This window comes from Panthera tigris, chromosome B3 (assembly GCF_018350195.1).
Source record: "Panthera tigris isolate Pti1 chromosome B3, P.tigris_Pti1_mat1.1, whole genome shotgun sequence".
Lineage (NCBI taxonomy): Eukaryota > Metazoa > Chordata > Mammalia > Carnivora > Felidae > Panthera > Panthera tigris.
In genome coordinates, this window is record NC_056665.1 from 34,781,615 (window position 1) to 34,802,214 (window position 20,600).

At 38.4% G+C, this 20,600-nt stretch overlaps 1 protein-coding gene and 1 pseudogene across 2 annotated transcripts in view; one reads left to right on the forward strand and one right to left on the reverse strand.

The window, feature by feature from the left end:
• The window catches only part of LRRC49 (leucine rich repeat containing 49), a 149,080-nt gene that overhangs the window by 112,304 nt on the left and 16,176 nt on the right, over nucleotides 1-20,600 (reverse strand). For both annotated transcript variants that reach the window (XM_007084559.3, XM_007084558.3), the window contains 2 exons: nucleotides 16,443-16,509; nucleotides 7,784-7,927 (listed from right to left, as the gene is read on the reverse strand). In XM_007084559.3, coding sequence (XP_007084621.2) covers nucleotides 7,784-7,927; nucleotides 16,443-16,509 — 211 coding nt within the window. The remainder of the gene's footprint in view (nucleotides 1-7,783; nucleotides 7,928-16,442; nucleotides 16,510-20,600) is intronic.
• Nucleotides 12,940-13,515, forward strand: LOC102956196 (annotated as a pseudogene).

The window sequence follows — 20,600 nt, forward strand, 5'->3', positions numbered from 1 at the left end:
GTTAGTAACAAAGATAGTTACTACACAATGATAAAACGAACAATTTATCAGGAAGATACATCAGGTTTTTTTTTACTTTATTTAAATCCAAGTGGGTTAACATATAGTGTAATAATAGTTTCAGGAGCAGAATTTAGTGATTCATCACTTACATATAACACCCAGTGCTCATCCCAACAAGATACATCAATTTTAAACTTGTGTGCACCTAGAAACAGCTTCAAAGACTGACCACATACTAGGGAAACATATGGAGAGCACGTACTGACTGTAAATATTGACTGCCTAGTAGGCAATAAAGCAAACCTCAACAAACTTCACAGAACCGATTACATATAATCCACATTCATTGGTCACAATACCATTAAATTAGAAAAGAATGACTAAAAAAAGAATAACCCAAACATATCAAAAATTGTATATGGATCAAGGAAGAAATCATAATGGGACTTATAAAATATTTAGAATAAAAATACTAAATTTCAAAACTTGTGGGAAGAAGCTGAAGTGGTTCTTAGAGGGAAATTTATAGCCTTTAGTGCTCATATTAGAAAATAAAAAAGAATGAAAACTAATGTATCAGATATCCAACACAAAATTTTAGAAAGAAAAAGAAAATAAGAGAGTTAAGAACAAAAATCAATAAACAGTATTTTTTAAAAGCTGTAAGAGAAGCTCAACAAAGCCAAAAGGCAGTTCTTTGAAACTACTAGTAACATAAAGAAATCTCAGGCAATACTAATCAAGAAATAAGAAAGTATGAATAAGCATTATGAGAAGTGACAAAGGGGCCATGACTACAGAGAGAGCAGCTAAAAACAGTAAATTCAGATGAAAGGAAACTACAACATATCAAGACTGATACTATTATTACTAAGTCAATGGTTTAAAACTACCCAAACTATTTAACAGATAAATTCTTCCAATTATTCAAGGTGCAGATTATCTTTAATTTCATATAAAGTGAGGTTTATACCAAATAAATAGGGTATCACACAATATTAAAATAGGAACCACTCCTCAATTCATTTTATGAGGCTAGTGTAATCTCGATATCAGAAAAGAACAATAAAAATAAGTTACAGAAAAATCTCATTTATCTTTTTTTAAGTTTATTTATTTGTTTTTGAGAGAGAACATGTGAGCAAGCAAGGGAGGGGCAGAGAGAGAGAGGGGGAGAGGATCCCAAGCAGGGTCTGCGCTGTCAGCACAGAGCCCTATGCGGGGCTTGAACTCACAAACCGTGAGATCATGACCTGAGCTGAAATCAGATGCTTAGCGGACTGAGCCACCCAGGCACCCCTGGACAAATCTCATGTATTAACATCGATATAAATATTGTGAATAAAATATTGGCAAACAAAATTCATGAAGGTATATGAAATATAGCCTATAAAATACATAATATGACCAAAAGTGCTAGAGTGACTTACCATTACACAATCTTATAAAACAATTTGCAAAATTAATAAAGAAGAATCCATACAACCAGTCTAAGAGCGGTAGAAAAATCATCTAATAAAATCCAACAAACATTCATAACATGAACTTAAGCAAACTAAAAACAGAGGATAATTTTCTCAGATTAATAAATGGCATTTAGCAAACACAGCTAGTGATATGTTTCCCTTAAACTCAGGAATAAGGCAAGGATGCCCACTTTTGCTTCTTTATTCAACTGTACTAGAGGTTTAGTCAAACTGGAGGTTCAGTTTAGCTCAAACAAGAAGAAACAAAACATAATGATTAAGGAAAAACTGTAATTGTTCACAAAAAATTATAATTGTCTAAATATAAAACCTAAGATAACCTACAGATACATTTTTAAAATTATTAAGTGTCAGAGAAAGCTTGCTAAATATATGATCAATGAACCCAAATCAACTGTGGTTCCATACACTACTAACAACAGTAAGAAATCTATTTCTGATCAAAAAAGTTTACAATAGCAAAAAAGGTATAACATATCTTGGAAGAAATCTAACAAAAAACAAATGAGCTATTTATGGAGGAGAATAAAAATCATTAAATGTGACATATGTGAATTGAGAGATACGCTGTTTTCACATTATGCCTTCATAATAATATGCCATGTTCATATTATGGTATTAAAGGTTCCATATCATAAAAAATCTCAATTGTCTTCAAATTCAAAGACATTCCAATCAAACATACCAGTAGGGTTATTCATGAAACTTGATATGCTATTTCTAGAATGTATATAGAAACAGAAAAAAAAAAGAAGATGATTTTTCTTTAGAGGAAGAAAGGAAAGCTGGGAAAGGAAGGAAAGGGAAGAAAAAGGAAGATTGGAGCCCTCATGCTACGAGCTCTTAGGACATAACAGAGGTTATTACAGTTATTAAGATAGTGTTATACTGGAACATAGAGATCTATGGAACAGAACAGAGGCCAGCACAGACCCATGCATATGTGGATATTTAATTTGCTAGAAGGAAATACTGCCAAGGTGATAGAAAAGGACAGAAAGAATCCACTTTTCAATAAATGGTGCTGGGACAATTAGCAATCCAAATGAGAAAAGAAGAAATAAAATCGAATTTTAACTTTACACCACAAGCAAAAATCAATTGCAAATAGATAAAACATGCGAATAACTTTAAAACTTTTGTTAATACAGAAAAATATCTTTATGTCCTCAGTCTTTTTTTTAATTTTTTTTTTAATGTTTATTCACTTTTGAGAGACAGAGAGAGACAGAATGCGAGCTGGGAAGAGGCAGAGAGAGAGGGAGACACAGAATCCAAAGCTGGCTCCAGTCTGAGCTGTCAGCACAGAGCCTGACACGGGGCTCGAACCCCCGAACCACGAGATCATGACCTGAGCTGAAGTTGGATGCTTAACTGACTGGACCACCCAGGCACCCCTATATCCTCAGTCTTTAAGGAAAGATTTTTCAAACAAAAAAACCCAGAAACAGTAAAAAAAACCCTATTGATAGTTTTTACTTCTGTTCCTCAAAATACAGCAGAAACAAACACTCCTGATCAAGAGGAAAAAGAGAAAACACTCTGTCATTACAATGGGCAAAGGATAGGACCATATACAGAAGAGAGCTCAATTATCACAAAAGAAAAAAGATGAAAGGCATTCAACCTCACTGGAAATTCAAATTAAAATCTCACTACAATATAATTTCATAGTTAAAAGACTGGCAAAAAATAAAAGGCCTGACAATATCAAGTGTCAACAAAGATGTGAAGTTAAAGGCACTCCCAGGTAATGCTGATGGAACTGTAATTTGGTTGTACCAAATTTTTGTATCAACTTTTGGAGAAAACTTGATGATATCTGATAAAATGAAATAATGAGCATGATCCTGGCACCCAGCAATGTCTCTCCCAAGCTCTATCACTGAGCATCATTTGATAAATGTAGGTTGCAACCAATTTTTCATTGGTCAAGAAATCAATTCAATAGGTTGAGACCAACATTTTTTTTAGACCAACATTTTTGATAGGCTAGAACAGAACAGGATATACCAGAATGGAAAACAGCAAGGGTAGGTATAGCTTCATGAAATGCTTGCTTTTATTATTTACGATGTACCCACATAAATATTTAATAACTGGGCTTTTAATAACTGGGCATTTAATACCTGGGTTTTAATGTAAATTTTATTTATTACCTTAGATTATGGTCTGAAAGCCGCTGTCCTAGAGAAACTGTTACACATATGCACCAAAAGACATGTACAAAAATGTTATTTGTGACACTTTTTAACAATACTACTGTCCATAAGTAAAAGAATAAATGTTTTTAAATTGTTTTAATGTTTATTTATTCTTTGAGAGAGAAAGACAGAGAGCACGAGTAGGGGAGGAGCACAGAGAGGGAGACACAGAATCTGAAGCACGTTCCAGGCTCTGAGCTGTCAGTCCCGATGCAGGGCTCGAACTCATGAACCGCAATATCATGCCCTGAGCAGAAGTCAGATAGATGCTTATTAATCAACTGAGCCACCTGGTGCCCCAAGAATGAATATTTTTAATCACAATCATACAATGGAATGTTATATAACAATGAAAACTAGTGATCTAGAGCTACAGAGAACAACACAGATCTCAAAGCATGTCAATAAAAGCAATTTAGGGGTGCCTGGGTGGCTCAGTCGGTTGAGCGTCCAACTTCGGCTCAGGTCATGATCTCATGGTCCGTGAGTTCGAGCCCTGTGTCGGGCTCTGGGCTGACAGCTCGCAGTCTGGGGCCTGCTTTGGATTCTGTGTCTCCCTCTCTCTCTCTGCCCCTCCCCCACTCATGCGCGCGCGCGCGCGCTCTCTCTCTCTCTCTCTGTCAAAAATAAACACTAAAAAAATTTTTTTAATAAAAATAAATAAATAAAAGCAACTTAAAAATGTGCATAGTATGATGATGCCATTTATACAACATTTAAAAGCATGCAAAACAACAACTTGATATTATTTAGGGATAAGTGCATACCTATGTGGAAAAGAATTCGTTCCATGAACACCAGACACAGAACTGTGGTTACCTCTGCAAAGGAGGGAGGAAATAGGATAGGGAGGCTTACACATTGGGCCTTAACTATATTTAAAAGATTTTTATTCATTAAGTTGATTGGTCGATCTACACATATTGGTAATATTATTTCCCATTCTTTTCAGAACGTCTGTATCATTTTATAATTAAAAAAAAATTTTTTAACATTTATTCATTTTTTGAGAGACAGAGACAGAGCATGAGCAGGAGAGGGGCAAAAAGAGAGGGGACACAGAATCTGAAGCGGGCTCCAGGCTCTGAGTTGTCAGCACAGAGCCGGATGCAGGGCTCAAACCTACAAACCATGAGATCATGACCTGAGCCAAAGTCGGCCGCTTAACCGACTGAGTCACCCAGGTGTCCCACAATTTTTTAAAAGGGAAAGATATATAAACAAAAAAGACATTTGGTTTGAAATTTATAAAATCTCCCAGAAAAAGATCAGTGACTTTAGCCACAATAAACCAACAAACAAAAACTTTTCTACATCAAAAACATCAGAGTTTTCTGACAAGATAGTGAAATAGGTAATAACATGCTTCATCTCTTCTACAAAAGTCAATGGGCAAAGCAACAAAAATACACAAAATGAATAACTCCATGGAAATGATAAAGCCAAGAGTCTTCATTAAGAGATCCACATTTCTGATGAATTTCAGGAAGCTGGAAAGCAGATAGGATCTATCAGGGAGCACCAACAAACCTACCCCACCCTCAGCCCACGCCCACCCCTGCCATGCACACACACACAGGCAATGAACAGAGCAGCTGGCTGGAGAAACACTCAGCTGGAGCCTCACGGTCTGTTCTTTAAACAAAACAGAGTATCTGTCAAAGACAGATGGACAGTGTGGGTGTTTGATCCAGGGAGATGGTTAATAACTGCTACATTAGACCCAGCGGCGGGGTGGGGGGGGAATGGCATTTGACTTGGCACAAAAGATAGTAAAGTCCTTCTATACCCCCAAATAGTCGTTCTCTTATTTTGGCAATTACAGTGTGAGCCTCCCTTTTCCCTTCCACTCACTAAAGGGAAGCCTGCCAATGTGTGGGATTCGACAACTTACACAAATTCAGTGATCATTCTAGGGAGAGATCTTAGAGTTAAAAAGACCCATTCAGCTCCGCAGGAGACCCAGCTACTACCGAACACGGTCCTTCATTTAAAGATTACCAGCCACCGAGGAAAATCAAAACCATGAAAGAGAAAAAAAAGCAAAAATATAAGGGTGATAACTGACCCTAGAGAAATGAAGATACTGGAAAAAAAAAAAAATCCTCAGACTTAAAGTCTCTTGGCTGTTTTAGGAAAGGATGCTTTGTAAAAGAAACAAACAAAAGTTAGACCCAGTGTCTTACTTATCCTTACATGTATATTCACAATTTCCTATAAATTAATATGCATGCTACTTATTATCATGATAATACCATAAGCATAATACTTATTAAATCTTTTTAACTTTCATAAATGAAAACAATTTCCTTTTCCATAGACATTGCTACCTAAGCCATAATAGTAATGATCAGACGTAATACTCACTGGGAAATTCAGTAAGCAATTTCCTGGATATGCATTATGTACTTTCCAAATGAAAGACAGAACATAGAAAGGAATATGCAAAAGTCAATAGATGTCTGTGCCCCACTCTACCAAAGCCTTTTGGATTCTTACCACACCCAATGTCCTGAGGACAGATCAAGTCCAGCCTGAGCAGTTCCTAGACACTCAGCAGTGTAACAGATTAACTCAATCTGGATGTCTTTTGAAATAAACAAGCCATTTCCAATATTTAAATTCAATCTGGGGAGGGGCTGACAGAATTTAGAGGTTCTGGAATAAATCCATGTCTTGGAAAAGGTTTTGAAATTATCCTAACCTCCTAGAAGATTTGACTATTACTGAGCTCATATTTTCTGGTAAAACTTCAAAATGAAACCAATCTGTACTGTACAAGGAGGCCTAGAGATAAGGCATCATCTGTCCCCCAACCTTTCCAAGTGTACCATTTACATTACACTTAATTACTTAGTAAGGAACTCAATGTCTCAAAAAGTTAAAAGATTGTGCCTTTAAAAGTGCTTGAGTGACATCCTGAGAGAACCTAATATTTTTCTATTGCATGTAAAAGAAAGGAAGTTTGTTAAAAAAACAAATGTTTCTATAAATCATTAGAAGTCTTCTTGGCCTGTACCACATCATACAGCCAAAATCCCTATGTCTAGTGCTTCTCACGTTTGCACAAGTACAAAATACCTGAGCATCAGGCTGTTACTTCGTTGCTGAACTCGAGTAAAGCTATAAATCTAACAAAGTTCACCTGCAGAGTTCCAGAGTTGCCTTTCTGTTTTTTTTTTTTTTAATTTTTTAAAACGTTTATTTATTTTTGAAAGAGAGAGAGAGAGAACGCACAAGCAGGTGAGGGGTAGAGAGAGAAGGAGACACAGAATCCAAAGCAGGCTCCAGGCTCTGAGCTGTCAGCACAGAGCTGGATGCAGAGCTTGAACTCATGAACCATGATATCATGACCAGAGCTGAAGTCGGACACCCAACCGACTGAGCCACCCAGGTGCCCTTGGAGTTGCCTTTCTGCAGTTTTGCCCCCACAATGCTAACTTGTTTCCTCCTGCTCACATGCCAGTTCTTGACCACCTTTATGTGTTTCTTCAGATTCAACAAGCTAAAAAGGATCCTGGAAAGAATCTAACCCAATGCCCTCCTTTTAGAGAAAAGTAAACTGATGCTTATAGAGTTAAGGATTTACCCAAGGTCACACAACTAATGAGAGATGATGCTGTGACTAGAAGGGGGTCTCTGATGCCCTATGCAATGCTTTTTCCACTACACCAGGCTGCCTCTTTCAACACCGCAAAAGATATATTTATGTGCATCTTCACAGCCCACAGCCTCTCCCCTCTGTGTCTTTTTCCTCCTGGTACAACCATTTATCAACTTTAAGTCACCAATAACCTCCTTCCTTGTTAATTCTGTACCCATGATAAAACAGGAAAGAATTCAGTATCCATTTAAATTAGCTAATTCATTTATTGATAATACTTCTATTATCTTTACATTTATCTTTTAAAGTGAAAAACACCTTCACACTTCCAAATCAAAACATAGAGCTTAATAATTATATCCACAATGAAACTCAGAAAAGAATGAAATTACTGTAGATTCTTACTTTGCATAATGCCATAACATTTAGCATATTCCTTAAAAGAAAAGCCAGAAATCATATATCGATTCCATGTTAATACTCACCACAAAAGTGATCTGATTGTGTCGCAGGTTAAGTTCAGTTAGTGAATCCAGCCCATTAAGATTATCAACGTGACTTAAAAGGTTCCTAGCAAGATTTAAAACTCTCAAATCACACAAATGACTAACATTTTCGATTCTGGTAATCTGTTAAAAAATGAGAAAATGATGAATAGCAGGCATAAATCATGGATATGCATGTTATAAAAACCCTAAAAATAAAATATAGTCACTGGATTCAGGGACACATTTACATGAAGACATTTAAAAATCTACTTCCAACTTCCTCTGTTGTGGATAATAAGAAGTCTTTTAACTTGCAAAACTTAACTAAAGGAACAGATTTTATAATTTGGCCATAGTAAATATTTGAAGTAAATTTTATCAAATAACCAACAAGTCCATCCTTGGGGGCATCTCTCGTTGCCCAATACTGTGCCGGGTCCAGATAAAGGTGAAGTATACATACTAGTTGCCAAATAAACAATTACTCTGAGCCCACAGCAGAAGCTCACAGTGTTTTGACCACGCAAGCCAGCCCTCTGAGAGAAAAGGCAGGGAGAAGGAATGCCACCACGCCCCCCTTGTGTCTCCCACCAATACTGCAGGATCCTGAAAGCCTGTCAAGAGTCTAAATGGAAAAGATACAAGGAACTAGGATCCCCAGTGGAGGGTGAGGGTGGAAGTGCTTAAGAGAGGAGACAGATAATGTTTGGCCAGAGTGCACGATGATGGATGTGAAGCGTTTAGCACAAGAGGACTTGAGTCGTGGAACAGGCACATACTCATGAGCACTGGCCCGCGGCAGAGGAGTTCTGAGCACAGTAAGGTAGGGTAAGGGAAAGCTTACTCATGAAGTGGTGAGAGCACAATGTGATTTGAAGCCCCACTAGTGTAATACAGCAAGCACAGCACAATGTTTCTGTAGGACACAGAGGTGGGGGTCCTTGCGGGGGACTTCGTAAACTTTTTACCGTCATGTACTTAAGTTAACAATGAGTCATACACATAACGCTTTTCTTCCAAACATTAAAAAAAAAAAAATTCACAATCACTAGAGATTAATTTTCTCATGTGTACTGTCCTCCCAGTATTATTTGCAATTTTTTATTTAACACTTCAAAGCAGATGTTGGCTAAAAGAACTTCTTCTTAGATTTATAATCCAGTTTGTATGTTGTTATTGGACCTTCCCTTACAGTCAAGAAATACCATCCAGATTCCATCTAGGTTCAAAAGGGAAAACCTAACTATGTTTATTATAAATTCAGTAATATACAAAGGGGACATCTGAGGATGTTTTAAAATTTGTCCTAAGATTTTTGGTCTAACTAATATAAAATGAAAGTAAATGAAAATTGTAAAAGAAGAAACAAGGTTATCAGTATTTGTAGATGACAGAACTGTACAATTAAATGTGGACAAAAGCATCTCAAAACTAAACAGATGACAGAATTTGAAATGTATGTAATCTGGGGTGCCTGGGTGCTCAGATGGTTAAGCGAGTCTGACTCTTGATTTCAGCTCAAGTCATGATCTCATGGTTCATGGGCTCAAGCCCCGCACTGGGCTCTGTGCTATCAGCTGACAGCACAGAGCCTGCTTGGGATCGTCTCTCTTCCTCTCTCTCTGCTCCTCCCATGCTCATGCTCACACACTCTCTCTCTCTCAAAATAAATAAACTGAAATTTAAAAAATGAAATGTATGGAATCAGCAAAAAGCAAAATAGACGCTGTACAAAATCAGTAAGGTCACCATGAGCTTGAGAAATTCTCCTAAAATACTAAGGGAAAATGGAGATATGAAGAATAAAAGGTAATACGGGGATATGGAAGACAAACAGTATAGAAGTAACAAACACAAATGGAAAAGCAATATTTAAATATATAAAATAAAACTTTCCTGAGCTCAGGAAAGATCTAGAGAATGAAGGGGCACAACTGTTATATGATATGCAAAAGATGTCTTCCCCCTCTTGCTAATAATCCTGGGGCATTCCTTTTAGAAAACCACCTTTCTCTAACTCCTTGGTCCTGGTGGGACTTATAATTAGAATGCTTACAGTGCAGAGTTACCTTTTATTTTCTCTGGTAACTCTGAAAAGGAACATTATTAATTCTAAAATATAGGTATCAGGCTGTGATTTAAAAAAATCAGTGGGGATACCGTTCAGCTTTTTGGTTTGCAATCAGTTAGGCCATGTGCAACAGAATCATGTGCAACATCTCTGATGGAGCCTGTTACGCAGTGCAGCCATGGACAAAGTCACAAGCATTTGAGTAAAGACAGAAATTTCAGGCAAAAGACGGTGTAGGGTGAGAGCAGACCTCTTGATTAGTTAATGAAGTTCACAGCAAGAAGAAGAAATGATGGGAATGTTGGAAAGCCCAGTCGTGGGTCATACTGATCAGAGAGAGGGCCTCCAGACAGACTCCAGGGCTTCCTGTTACATCTAGGAAGGCTAGATTCTCATCTCGTCTTCGTGTATAACAGTAGCTCAGACTGCTCTGTCTGGATAAAGACAACCTTCCTATTCAGCAGTGCTGAAAGGGCAATGTCTGTTTTCAGGCAAGCAATCACAGAAAGGGCAAGCTGTCCCTAAAGGAAGAGATGGCATCGAAGGAACAGATTCTTCCTGAAGCATATTCGTGTCCATGTTAAAGCAAGCATTTACCGAGAGGACAAGTTCTGAAGACCAAAAAAAATCCAGGTCAGAAATCAAGAGTCAACCTCCCAGATTCCTCTGTATTCTTCACCATTCACATATAATCAATTGCTAAATCTTGATGTTTCTATTAATCTGCCCCCTTATATCACTATTGCTACTACTTCAGATCAAACTGCCATCCCTTTTCACAAAGACTATTAGATTGGCCTCTCAACCATTCTGTCTCCACTTTCACTTTTCTCCAACTCATTCCATCCCCAAAACCTATTTCTTGAACACTGTTATCATTACTCAGAACATTTTCACATCCATAAACCAATTATGTTTTATTTCACAGTGCATACCAAGTATTATTTTTATTTCTAACAAAACGAAATTCAAAAAACAAAAAATATTTACTTAATTTTCTTTTAGCTTTTTAACTACCTGATGCTATTTTTTTTTTAATTGGACATTTCACCTTGAATATTCTATCTCCAGATTTTTTAGAAACCTAAGGTCAACCAAGGCTGTCTTCACTTTGGAATATTCCAAATTTCTGCTTATTGCATTTGGATATTTTCAAATAAGACTCGATTCTCATTTAAAACTTCCTTCTTAGGGCACTTGGGTGGTTCAGTTGGTTAAATGTTTGACTCTTGATTTCAGCTCAGATCATGATCTCACAGTTTGTGAGTTCAAGCTCTGCGTCAGGCTCTGCACAGTGCAGAGCCTGCTGGGAATTCTCTCTCTCTCTCTCTCTCTCTCTCTCTCTCTCTCTCTCCCCGTCCCCTCTGCCTCTCTCTCTCAAAACAAATAAACTTAAAAAAAAAACACCTTCCTTCTTATAGTTATAGAGCCTTGAGAAACAATTTGTATGTTACAAATGTTTACTCTTAATACATGGAATATTACAAACACGATGCTGAAATTATATGACATCACACAGGTCAGCTAACAAGGAATGAGCGTGTTTCATCAGCATAATGGTTGGTAAATAATTCCTACACATTACATATGATCAGGTGGTATGTTATTCATTTATCAGGTCCTCTCACAGATCTTTGGTAATGCCCAATGAATTCTTAAAGGTGTATTATAATGTGAAAACTACAAAAATATGTTTAATTCTCACATATACATTTTTAAATAAACCTTAAAATATTGCTACCACAAAATGTTTCAGTTAGTTAGGAATAGTTTTAGAAACAGGGGGCTGAGGGGCGCCTGGGTGGCGCAGTCGGTTAAGCGTCCGACTTCAGCCAGGTCACGATCTCACGGTCCGTGAGTTCGAGCCCCGCATCAGGCTCTGGGCTGATGGCTCGGAGCCTGGAGCCTGTTTCAGATTCTGTGTCTCCCTCTCTCTCTGCCCCTCCCCCGTTCATGCTCTGTCTCTCTCTGTCCCAAAAATAAATAAAAAACGTTGAAAAAAAAAATTAAAAAAAAAAAAAAAAGAAACAGGGGGCTGAAAGATGGAAGGGCAATTCTGTAGTGCAGCATACAAAGCCCTCCGTGGTCCAGCCTTTACCTGCCACTCTCGCCTCATTCCTCACCACTCTTCAACACATGCTAAACTCTCTAGCAGTAAAAAAATAACTATGTAGTTTTTAGTCTCGGTGCCTTTGCATATGATAGTCTTTTACCGACAAAACCCCTTCATTCTTCTTCCCATTCCATCACCACCTAATTGGGTAACTAACTTCTCCCCTGCTAGAGTGATGCTAACCAGCCCGTAGAGCTGGGCAGTTCTCAGGCCAACATTCTTCCCACTCTGTGCGCACACAGAAGACACACAGACGGGGCAGGGTTAGTTTGGAACCTAGCAGATGTGGTCCATCTAGATCTGTCAAGGTTTTCATTCATTACATTAGCTTTTCAACAAAACGATGGAGACTAACAGCTGACAGAAAGCCTAGAGAGATCATGCTGAAGTTTGTACTTGACCAACTGCAGGTGGCAGTGACAGATCTTGTTCATCAACAAGCAGGGACTCATGGATCATCCCAGAATGTATAGTCACCACCTCAAGAGAGGCTTCACCTTCTGCATGAGTATGTAGCTCATGTAGCTGTTTATAAATAAATACCCACATTTCAAAGACAAAAATTTCAATGGAAAAGCAAAAGACTAAAAAACAGCCAAGATGCGCTGAGAGAGAAGAAGGGGAGTGGGGAGACAAAACAAACCAGATAGAGGAATTCAAGCAGACAGACGCAGAGGCAGACAAAATAACTGAAGAGAATAGTCCAGATTATAGAGTAATCAGGGAAATGGAAATCAAAACCACAAAGAGATACCACTTTATGTAAATTCTAATGGCAAAAAATAAGAAGTAGGACAAGTCCAGAGCTTTGAGTGGTGGCCGCTGCTGGGCTCTGGCTTCCCACCAGCAGAGAGTGAGGTGGTGTGGACAGCGGCCCCGACACCCCATGCTCTGCCACTCCCTGTGCCCCAAGCCCACCGCTCCTTGCATCTACACCCTGCTGCCACCCCAGTCCAGTAAGCAGCCCAGATGCAGGCCATAGAGTATGTGGTGGTGGGAGACGGAGCTGCCCATAAACCCTGCCTCCTGATGGGTTACATGGCCAATGCATTTCCTGGACTATTGTCCCCAGTGTCTTTGAAAACCACTCTGCCAATGTTATGGTAGATGGAAAATGGGGAATCTGGGCTTATGGGATACAGCTGGACAAGAAGATTATGACAGATTACGTCCCTTATCCTATCCACAAACAGATGTACTCTTAATTTGCTTTTCTCTTGTGAGTCCTGCATCATCTGAAAATGTTGGAGCAAAGTGGTACCCTGAAATGCAACATCACTGCCCCAACACCCCCATCATTTTGGTGGGGACTAAACTTGATCTCAGAGACAACGAAGACACCATTGAGAAACTGAAGGAGAAGAAACTGACTCCCATCACCTACCAGCAGGGTTTGGCCATGGCTGAGGAGACTGATGTTGGAAAATGCCTGGAGTGCTTGGTTTTCATGCAGCAAGACCTCAAGAGAGTGTTTGATGAAGTTATTTGAGCAGCTCTCTGCCCTCTCCCGTCAAGAAGAGGAAAAGAAAATGCCTGCTGCTGTAAATGTCTAGACCCCTCTCCTGCCCCGTCCCCCTGGGAACCACTGTCCACTTTGCTCAAAAATGGTGGAGCCTTTGCACACAATGCAAAGTTTTTGTTACAGATTTTTTTTCCATTAAACCATTTTGAACCAATCGGTAATTTTTAGGTTTTATTCATTTAAAGTGTAAGCCTTCAAACTTTGACATGATATTAAAATATAGCCTTAAAATGGCAATCTTTCTTAAAGACTTATTTTTCAAAAGCCCTTATTCTTGCTCAGATTAAGAGTTGCCCAAATACCTTGTGAACTAAATTACGCTGTCGGGCTGACAACACTAAGCACTGCACCGTTAAAGACCTTTGTCTCAAGTTTGGAAATGCAGGCACTTCCCAACGAGTTTCTCCCAGGAAAGCAGCACAGCATCCCCCTTCATGAAATGTTGCCATCTGACCACCTGTAATTTATCAGCCCATGTCCATTCCCTAACACTGTACTGTGCGTCCTAATGGAATGAGTGTAATGACTCAACTCTTTGGATCAATCTTTTTTTTTTTTTTTTTTTTAACGAAGCTTTCTCCTTGGCAGAGTTTTTGGTTTTTTTTAATGTTTATTTATTGTTGAGAGAGAGACAGAGTCAGAGTGTGAGTGGGGGAGGGGCAGAGAGAGAGGGAGACACAGAATCTGAAGCAGGTTCCAGGCTCTGAGCTGTCAGCACGCCCCGAACCCACAGACCATGAGATCATGACCTGAGCCGAAGTCAGATGCTTAACCGACTGAGCCACCCACATGCCCTGGATCAATCTTTTTGATTTTGTAGTGAGATTAAAAAACAAAAAACAAAAAAACCCCAAAAAAACCTTAGTGTCTTCACTTCAGCTGAGATTTTGAACGGCCCTCTTACTCCTGTGTCCCTCTGATGCGAAGTGTGTGCTCTAGTGGTGGCCGCATCAGTGTGGGGTGTGTGCAGCCCGTGACACAATCAGTGAATGAAGACAGTTATTCTGACAAAATATGGAGGTTAATTTACATTACACTGTACACATCATAATTAAACTGAGTAAACGTGTCACGGGTAAAATTTTAAAAGACTAATCTTTGTCAAATGCAGTAAATGATGAAGAAAGGTTGGTATTATTACTAAGTGTTTTAAGCTTTTCCTTACTCTTAGACCTCCCATCCGTCCTGAAACCAGGCATTTAATTCATCTTTGAACTCATCATTCCTATTGTTGCTAGCTTAGTGCTTTTCTTACAGAACCCCTTAAGGAGCAATAAAGCCTCCTTGTGTTATAAAATCTCCCTGATAATGCATTAGAAATTTTTTTTGTAGATTAATAAAAGTGCATTCCTGTTTACTTATTACTTTATTCAAAGCCAATAAGCGCTTTCTTTAGTTGTGTAGTAACTAGGTGTAAAAATCACGCGTTGCAGTTATACAGTTTTTGATATTTTTAGGCATCCTAAACTATGAACTTTCTTAACATCACTATCTTGCCAAATGGCCAACACTGTACCTTGACTAATGTTGGGCCTCCTCTTTGCCTCACCCCCTTGGACACATGCTTCCTGTTGCTCTGCCTAACCATGTTCCTGTACGTCTGTGAGGTTCTGGAAGCCTGTGTTCGTGCTAATGAAGTTCTGTACAACTTACCCACTGGCAAGAATACAAGGTTGGACCTTTCGACCCCCAGAACAAAATTTTCTACACTGACAGTTACAGAATTGTGGGGTGTTTTCACATTGACCTTTTGCTAATGCAATTAGCAGTATGTTTTGCATGTATGACTTCATAAATCCTTGAGTCATAAAACAAGTATGACAATTCCAAATGTTGAAAAGAACGTGAAGTGACAGGATTGATTATGCATTACTGGTGGGAGTATAAACTGCTACAACCACTTTGGGAAACAATTTGATATTATCTTTTGAAGGTAGACATTAGATAATCTCTGATCTGTCAGTTTCATTCCTAGATATATACCCTAGACTACATATGGCACATGGAAGAAACACGTACAAGAATGTTCATAGAAGTGCTATTCCTAAAAGGAAACAAACAAACAAACAAACAAACAAACAAACAAAAGGAAAAAGCCCAAATGTCTACCAATAATAAACCGGAGAAAATAGTTTTCATGTAACCATTCCATGGAACTCACAACAGCAAAAAGGAGTAAACTATAGCTTCATAAATCAAAATAGATTAATCTCAGTAAGCTAATGTTGTATGCAAAAAGCAAATACTAGATGCCAATATAGAGTATGATACCTTTTCAAAATTACAACACAATACTACTAAACAAGATATTATTTAGACACACATATATGTTATAAAACCAACTTTAAAAATCTGCAAGGGAATGATAAATGTGAAATCCTGAAGAGTGGTGACCTCAGAATAAAGGAGGAATACCTAAGTAGAAGAAGATCATTAGTAATATTCTAGTTGTTGGGCTAGGGTTGTATAATATATATTTTAAAAATAACAAAAGACTGGGGTGCCTGAGTGGCTCAGTCGGTTGAGCACCCACCTCTTGATTTCAGCTCAGATCATGATCCCAAGGTGGTGGGATTGGGCCCCATGTTGGGCTCCACACCGAGCAAGAAGCCTGTTTTGGATTCTCTCTTTCTCTCCCTCTGCCCCTCTCCCCCTACTCTCTCTCTAAAATAAAATTTAAAAATAAATAAATAAATAAATAAATAAATAAATAAATAAATAAGAAAAAACTGTCATAAATATAAGGATTCTGAATATTTTATAAGTTTCAACTGCCATTTACTGCCATGGAATTACCATAACTTATATAAATAGGCTTAATACCTTAGAAATTTCAGTGAATCAGTAGTCTTGAAAAATTCAACACAAGTATCATTGTTAAAATTTTTATAATACCTAATTTCCTAGACTTTTTTTCAGAAAAGAAAAAAACGAAAGGGTTTTACAATACCTGATTTCCATGAAGGTCCAAGACATCTAAGCTTTTAAGGTTCTCCAGATTTGAGATTTTCTTGATTCTGAAAATCAAAATAAGCAGAGTAGAAATAAGGATGCATTTATTGTAAATCAAAACATGCTAGAGCGTTACTTATTTTTATTAAAAAATTTTTTTAACATTTATTTATTTATTTGAGAGACAGAGAGAAAACAAGCATAAGTGGGAGAGGGGCAGAGAGTCGGGGACACAGAAACCAAAACAGGGCTCCAGGCTCGAAGCTGTCAGCACAGAGCCCCACCCGGGGCTCAAACTCAAGAACCACGAGATCATGTCCACTGACAACAGACTAAGCCACCCAGGTGCCCTGCATAACTCATTTTAAATTTATTCTTTCTACAGATAAGTAGACAGATATAGAAACAATGATAGATATACCTATCTATATAAATCTGTATATAGTAAGAGAGTATATGTAATTGTATATATAAAACAAAAAAATATTTCTCATTGATTTAATTATAATGTTAAGATGCAGTCCCACTGGAGGAAAGTCCCAAAGACAGCTTACAAGTCGTATCTTTATGAAAAATCAACTCTACTTCTAAGAACTTTAGGACAATGCACTTACTCAAGGCAGCTCTTTTTACTTCAGAATATGATCTAAAATCCTTACCTCAGTCCTCAAGGCCCTAACCCTTGTGGCTGCTTCCTCCAGCCTTATCTCCTACCATGGCTCAGGCTCTCTGCTCTGGCCACAGGGGCTTTCTTGCTCTAACCTGACAAGTTCATTTCTGCGTTCTGTAAACGCCTTGGAGCATTTACCCTTGATGCTCCTTCTTCCTCAGTGTTCTTCCCCCAGAACTTCGCACGGTTCAGTCCCCCTGCCTGTCTCCATTATTCTCTCCTTCCCCTGCTTTAATTGACTTCATGGCATTTATGATTGCCTAAAATTATATTATTTGTTTACTTTCTTATGATCTCCTTCCTCAAACCAAAATGTGAGCTTCAAGAGGGCAGAAACTTTGACATATTCTCTACTATATCCCCAACGCTCCAAACGGGCTGGCACTGAGTAGGAACCCAATATATATTTGTTTAATGAATAAATAAACATATACTAACTAAATGGATGAGGTTTATGTACAAGGGTATCCATAATAGGATTGTTTATTGCAGAGATAAATTAGACGCCATGTAAGTTTGGACCTGCTCAGTTAGTGAATATTTGGAATTTTTGATTTGCCATCTGTGAAAAGCTAAAACCTTGCTATAAAGGAAAAAACACAGCATTTTATCTCTAAAATGCCCCCTCTTATATTCCTTAATGATTAGGGCCACCCACTGTCTCCCTCATGCCTATCTTTTCTGGCCACCTTATCTGTCCAACTGCCTCCAACAGGACAGTTCTTTTTTTTTTTTTTCCTAAATGTTAATTTATTTTTGAGACTGAGAGTGCACACTGCAGGGGAGGACAGAAAGAGAAAGAGAGAGAATATCAAGCAGGCTCCACACTGTTGGTGCAGAGCTGGACGCAGGGCTCGAACTCACAAAGCGGAAGATCATGACCTGAGCCAAAATCAAGAGTTGGATGCTTAACCGACTAAGCCACCCAAGTGCACCATAGACAGTTCTAAAAAAATAAAATAAAAACCACTTCCCTTTTATTTTTCCCTACTACAGACCCTAATTTCTCATGCTACCATAATTCAGTAGAGGGAAAGGAGCAGCGGCAAAGAAAGGGTAGAAATGAAGTTCATACAATCCATCTTGACCATCGTCTGCCTATCACTATTCACTTCTGTTGTCATTACCTACTGCCTCAAAGAACCACTTCTACATTGCTAAATGTTTCCAGAACCTGGATCATCCCTTGAAATTTCATATATGCTGATCACTGATGTGGGGAACAAAGGCAAAAGTTCTGTTCTCTAGGCACAGAACTGCCTCGATGTTAATACTTTGCTAAGGGCAAAAGGCAATCTTAGCTTAACATTATCTCGAACACCGGCATCCTATAAGTCTCCTTTAACATATAAAAACTCCTTTGGAAACTTCCTTTATCTCTATCCCCCAACATATATGTTAGCAATCATCCTCCAAGCACAGGGCCCCTGACATACATATGAAGGGTCTCCTGACTAAGGTTTTATTAGACAGTAATAAATGACCTTTTCCTAAAGAATAGGTAGTCCCCTCAAGGTCCTGGAAACCTTGCTTCCAAAATTCCTTACAGACTTATGCTATCTCTAACCCCCTCCCAACTTCAAAGTATATAATCAAAGTATGCTCCTCACAATCCCCGTGCAGCTCTTTCTGCCCACGAGTCCCGTCCCCGTGCTTTAATAAAGCCACCTTTTTGCTCCCAAGACATCTCAAGAATTCCTTCTGGACCATCTGTTCAGAACCCCAACGTTTTCACATGAGTCCCCATGTAAACATAATGCAAATTTAAACTTCATGAATTTCCATCTCCATTTGACCTCAGTCATCTTACATCATTGCCAAATCCAGAATTATATCACCACAACCAATTGAATCCAAATTATCTATGATAAGTGTACCTACTACTGTGCACTATCACAATGCAATTATGTTCACCTTCTCTCCCTTATCACACACACATGCCACACCCCCGTCTTATCTTTTGTTCTTCCTATCCTTATTTTTCTTTAGTATTTTAAAGGAGTTTCTCAAGCTTATGCTGACACTATCAAATAGGAAAACAGACAAAACTTTAAACAAAATTAGTCTTCTGCCTGCTTTGCCCCTGAAATATTTAGAATAGTTGGAGAAAACTACAATACCCTGATAATATGGATTAGGACAGAGTGATGCTTTCTTTTTTTTTAAGTTTAAAAAATTTATTTATATGGGGGGGGGGGGAGGGCATGTGTGCACACATGCGAGAAAGGGAGGGGCAGAGCGAAAGAATTCCAAGCAGGCTCCGTACTGTCGCACAGAGCGGCTCGAACTCCCAAACCGTGAGATCACGACCTGAGCCAAAATCAAGAGTAGGATGCTTCACCAACTAAGCCACCCAGGCGCCCCCAGAGCAATGCTCTCTAACAGCAATCCAACTTCAGAGAGGTCGTTTACTCAACTGGTTTTATACCCCCAAGCCCATATTCCCTAAAACAGTGGTTCTCAAACTTCTGTATCAGATTCATCTGCCGGGCTTGCTAAAATATAGATTGCTGGGCCCCACCTCCAGAGTTTCTGAGATAGGGTCTAAATGTTCACATTTCTGACATGTTCTTGGGTGGTGCTAATGCTGCTCGTCTAGAGATCACATCTTGAGAATGTGATCTTAAAATACAGACCTTCCACATCAAATCTCAACTCTCCTCTCGTATGAGTTTCATGAGAATGAACTCACCTACTTAGAAAATACTAAAGCGTATTCTAAGGATATAATCAGAGAGGCAGACAAAGATTTATGGATAAGGATATTTATCACAGCATTATCATAGCAAAAAAAGGGACACAATATAAGTGTCTAACAGGGAAAATATTAACTATTATACATGTCTACATAACTATACATTATACAGCTCTTAAAGATATATTTTCAAAACAAGTGTTTTTTCAAAGAATGTTTAATGACCTGGAAAGATGTAAATAATAAAATATATTCAAGTGAAAAACACTAGCATAAAAACCAATTTTATAAAACTGTGATCAGGTAGGTAGAGTAGGAGTGCTTCTCAGTGTAGATTACCAAAACGTGGAAATAAGGCAAAGGAATGACCTCATGTCCCTTCAATGTCATATCAGAGCACTGGGAACAAGCGTACCTAAGGATCACCCATTTACTACTGATTAGAGCCCCAACTCTGCAAAGTTATGTACTAACTCACAGAAAACGGATTTAAGCTATGATGATGATTTTTGCCAGGTAGGAATGTAATTTATTTTCGTCTGTTAGAAAAAATAACCCACAGGGTGATAACTTCACTGCTCTGTAGGACATGGGCCTGTTTCATAACTTAATCATATTCTGGCACTTTTTATTTCTCATTGACTATGCATCAGTTTCTCTTATCCTCCTTTTGAGTCAGCTTTGTCATCCTACTAGTTCCCTCGTTATTGAGTTAATTAAAACATTGGCCTGTAACTACTATTTGTCTGGGAATTATATGTTTAACATTTTGAAAATGATACACAAGGGAT